This window comes from Trichosurus vulpecula, chromosome 4, assembly GCF_011100635.1.
Source record: "Trichosurus vulpecula isolate mTriVul1 chromosome 4, mTriVul1.pri, whole genome shotgun sequence".
Lineage (NCBI taxonomy): Eukaryota > Metazoa > Chordata > Mammalia > Diprotodontia > Phalangeridae > Trichosurus > Trichosurus vulpecula.
The window spans coordinates 176,385,212-176,389,459 of record NC_050576.1 but is presented as its reverse complement, the minus strand read 5'-3'; the positions used below and the strand labels follow the sequence as shown (position 1 = coordinate 176,389,459).

At 49.3% G+C, this 4,248-nt stretch overlaps 1 protein-coding gene across 1 annotated transcript; it reads right to left on the bottom strand.

Moving 5' to 3' along the window:
• Positions 1 to 1,149: 1,149 nt before the first annotated feature.
• Positions 1,150 to 2,571, bottom strand: LOC118845524 (zinc finger and BTB domain-containing protein 3-like). Its single transcript, XM_036753443.1, has one exon. It carries the CDS (start codon positions 2,554 to 2,556, stop codon positions 1,150 to 1,152), a length of 1,407 nt encoding a protein of 468 aa, XP_036609338.1. The 5' UTR covers positions 2,557 to 2,571.
• Positions 2,572 to 4,248: the final 1,677 nt, after the last annotated feature.

Below are 4,248 nucleotides of genomic sequence, written 5' to 3'. Positions count from 1 at the left end.
AAATGATCACCTACCCAAAAAGAATTCATAGAATATCTTTAAAAAGACTTTAAAAATCAAATGATAGAGATGGAGGAAAAACTCAAAAATAAAATAAAATAAGAATAATCCAAGAAAAATAAGAAGATTATGAAAGTCAACCAATTAGAAAAAGAGATCCAGAATCTTAAGGAAGAAAATGACACCTTGGAAATTAGAATTGGACAAAGCGAAGCCGGTAAAATTGTAAGAGATCAAGAAATAATTAAGGAAAATATGAATAATGAAAAAAACAAGAGAAAGTAAAACAATTTGTAAGAAAAACAACAGATCTGGAGAATAGATCAAGGAGATAAAACAAAGATAATTGGACTAACTGAAAGCTATGATCAAAAAAAGAATCTTGATACAATAATACAAGAAATAATTAAAGAAAATTGCCCTGAAGCATTAGAACCAGAGGAGAAACAGAAATAGAAAAAAAAACAAAAACATTGATCACCACTTAAAAGAGATCCTATGAGGAAAATTCATAGGAATATTATAGTCAAATTCTGAACCCCCCCCCAGCTCAAAGATAAATCATTAAAAACAACAAAAATAAAACAATTTAAATGTGATGGTACCACAATTAGAATCATACAAGACCCAGCAGTGAGATACTAAAGGACTGCAGATCTTGGAACACTATATATGAAACAGCAAAAGAACTGACACTTTGGCTGAAAATATTATACTCCGCTAAGTTAAGCATACTCTTTTTTCTTTTTTTTTAAGGGTTTCACTTTAACATTTATGGCCCAGGCAGTAAGACAGTGGCAAGTGATAGCTTCAGGGAAACTCTGAAGGCCATGGTGCTGGGCAAATTATCTGACTGGAGAGGAACTAACGAAGTGGACCTTTGTCCTTCAACGATCCAGGGAGGGTAGTAGGCAGGAATGGGTGGGCTGGCTCCTTAGCTCTGTGCCCCCCAGAAGTGCTGCCCTCTTACTTCTGGCTTAAACAAGGGCACTAGAGCAGACTGACCCCCACCATCAGGATGACCTCCCAGCCTTCCTGCTTCTCAGAAAGGTCTCCACTCTCACAAGCAGTCCCAGGGGCCAAGTCTGGAGATCTTGGGGTGCTCCTGCCCACTTCCCAGGCTGAAGTTGGAGATGGAGGTGCGAACTCCTAGGAGGGGGCAGCTTCGGGGTCAGGCTTGCTGCGTTTGGCCAGGCCCTCATTGTGAGCCTTGCGGATGTGGCGATACAGGTCCCCTGACTGTGTATAGCTCCGCAGGCAATAGCTGCACTCATAGCGCCGCTCCCGAGTGTGCACAGTTGCGTGGCGCCTCAACGTGTAGGAGCAGGAGAAGGTCTTCCCACAAGTCTTGCACTTTGGGACACCCTCTGTGAAAACCCCAAAGCCCCCCGAGGCCACTTCATTTTCTGCGGGCAAGGAGCGAGACTCATGAAGGCCGCTGTGCGCAGGTGGAGGGAGTGTCACCAGCCTGGGGTGATAGTGCTGTGGGCCAGCTAACAGGTGGGAAGGAAGGTGAGCATCAGGGGCCAGAAAGTGGTCAGCCTGGCCCCCCTCCTTGAGCCCTGGGCCTCGGGCAGCCGCAGCCTCTTCAAACCTTTCAGGTGGGGCACAGCGGCTCCGACAAACTGTTCCAGGTGGGAAGAGTCCCTCAGGTGCCCGTGGTCTCTCCTCCGGCCCCTCAGCTTCCTCATCGGAGATCACTATGGCCTCCACCTTCACCTGCACAGGCTCAGCCTCTCCTGGGGTTGCCGTTGGTTGAGGTGGGTAGAAGCCCTCCACTGGGCCATTAGGTCCTCGTGGGCCTCCCACCCCTTGGTTCTCAGGACCCACTTCCAGGGACCCTGGGGGCTCCCCTGGGGCAGCCCCAAGACTAGAAGAAAAGCAGTTGGCAGGTACCGTTTCCGTGGAGCTACTGGGGCTGGAAAGGGAGGCTTCCACCACCGGGGTGTCCATGCCAGGCTGGGTGGTGTCTGCAATATCGGGCCCCGGGGGCTCATCGGTATGGGGGCCCGAGGGCAGGGCAGGCGCTGGGGCAGGCCCTTTCCATGGGTCCTGGTCCCTCCAGCTGGGCGTCTCAGGGGGTGGAAGCAGGGGCATGAGGCTGAGGGAGGTGCTGGGCAGCGGCTCTGGGGTGGGCGGCTGCGGCCGAGGCTCTTCCTCCTTCTTGGTGCTGTCGGCCTCGGCCAGGGCTCGGGCCTGCAGCCGCCGCTTGCAGACCTTGACGATGTCATTCATGTGCAGGTAGCTGGCAGCAGCCAGCACGTCCTCCACAGGCGTGTCCCCGCGCAGGGCCAGCTGGCCGGCGTACATGAAGTCCAGCAGCAGCCCGAAGGCGGGCGCCGTGACGATCTCGTTGTGGATGCACACCAGGTCCCGCTTGCCCAGGTCCCGCTCCTTGTAGAAGAACTGGAAGAAGGGGCTGCACGAGGCCAGAACGGCGCGGTGCGCCTGGAACGGCGTGCTGCCCACCAGCACGGTGCAATCGCACAGGAAGCCCTTCGAACGCTGCTCCCGGAGGCTCTGCAGCAGCTGCTCGCTGTGCCCGGGGAACTTCATGGAAGCTGGTGGAGGGACCCCGGGGCCCTGGGGAGAGAGGGAAGCGACGGGCCAAGAGAGCAGAGGCGCCCCATCCGGCCCCCTGAGGTTCCAAGCAGGGAGCCAGCTCACACACACCCCCCGAAGCCCCGCCCACCCCACCAGGAAAACCAGAATCCCCGCCCCCTGCCTGGGACAGCCCCGCCCCGGAAACCCAGGCCCCCCGGAAGTCCCGCCCCCCGCGGGGCCCCTAACTCCTAGGCAGTGCCCACCCCGTAGCCTCCTGTCTCCCCGACCGGGAGTCCCTTGTGCTTCCGGACCCTTCTCCCGAAGCGGTCCTCCACCCCAGCCCAGGGGTCCCCAAGGCTCCCTCCTCTCTCATCCCGGTGGGAATGGGGAGTCACGGGGTGGGAACGAGCCGAAGAAACGCATAATCTTGAATGAAAAAAAATGGATATTTGATCAACTGTCAGACTTTGAAGGCTTTGTTTAAAAAAAACCCTTAACTTAATAGAAGATTTGACATACAAGAACCAAAAAAACGTAAGGCACATATCAAAGACTCGTTACAACCCATTCAATAAGGACAGGCCATTTGCTTTTTATAGATGTAAAATGCAAAACCTGTGTCTAAGATTCTTATTAATAGTTGGGTAGCTCATAAGAAAGATTGGGGTAAGCCTGAGTATGATATGAGTTTAAAAAGTAAAACCATTTAGGAATAGCTAAAAAGAGTAACTATTTTATACAAATGAGGTGCAAGAGGAAGAATTGATACAGAGGAAATTAGATGGCGAGGAGGGCTGGTAGTTCTGGTAACCTGTTTTCATTGGGAATGGGTTTAAGAGGGAACAATACTTATATATTTAGAAGAGTATAACAGCCTCCTAAATTCAGAAGAAATAAAAAGGTAAAGGGATAGGGAGGGGGAGAGGACAAGAGGGGGATCTTTAGAGGGGAGGGAGAGGGAATAAGTAAAAGGGGGGTATAGAAAGTTGTTTAGATAAATGGAGATGGGAGGATAAGGGAGGGATCTCTAGATGGGAAGGTGAGGGAATGGTTTATAGGGGGCTATAGAAGGGTCTTTAGATTTATGGGAATGGAAGGATAGGAGAGGGCTCCTTGGAGGGGGGTAGGCAAATAGTAGGAGGGCAAGGTAGGAGGTAAAAGTAAAGTAGAAGAGGCAGAGGGATAGGAAACGAGATATGCACAAATATAAAAACAAAGATCAGGACTAGAATGTATTTGGGAAAGCAAATGTCTATATATATATGTATATGTGTACGTATATATCTATAGCTATAGGGAAATATAGCCATACTTAATTGTAGCCTTCGGTGGGGGGGAGGAGATGGACAGTTCTCAATACAAGGTGTAGTATTTATCATACAGGCTTTCTTGAAATCAAAATTTATTGCTACATATTTTGAAACCTCTCACGTTCTGCTATGCACATGATTTGCTTTTTCCCCCTTTCTTACTTTGTATTTAAGTTTCAATATTTAAGTTTATGATATGTTTTTGTTTCTTTTCTCTATTTGGTATTTGTGTTCTGGTGTTTGAGTCTAAAATATTTTTTAAATGATTAAATATGGCCCTACAGAAGAGTTAAGAAAAATGTATCACCTCTTCCTCTTTGTAGAGGTAAGGGGACTATGGTTGCAAAATATTGCATATGTTGTCAGATATGGTTGATATGTTTATTGGTGTTTC

Coding starts and splice junctions, on each gene's coding strand:
- LOC118845524 (XM_036753443.1), bottom strand. CDS start 2,556: ATGAAGTTCCCCGGGCACAGCGAGCAGCTGCTGCAGAGCCTCCGGGAG.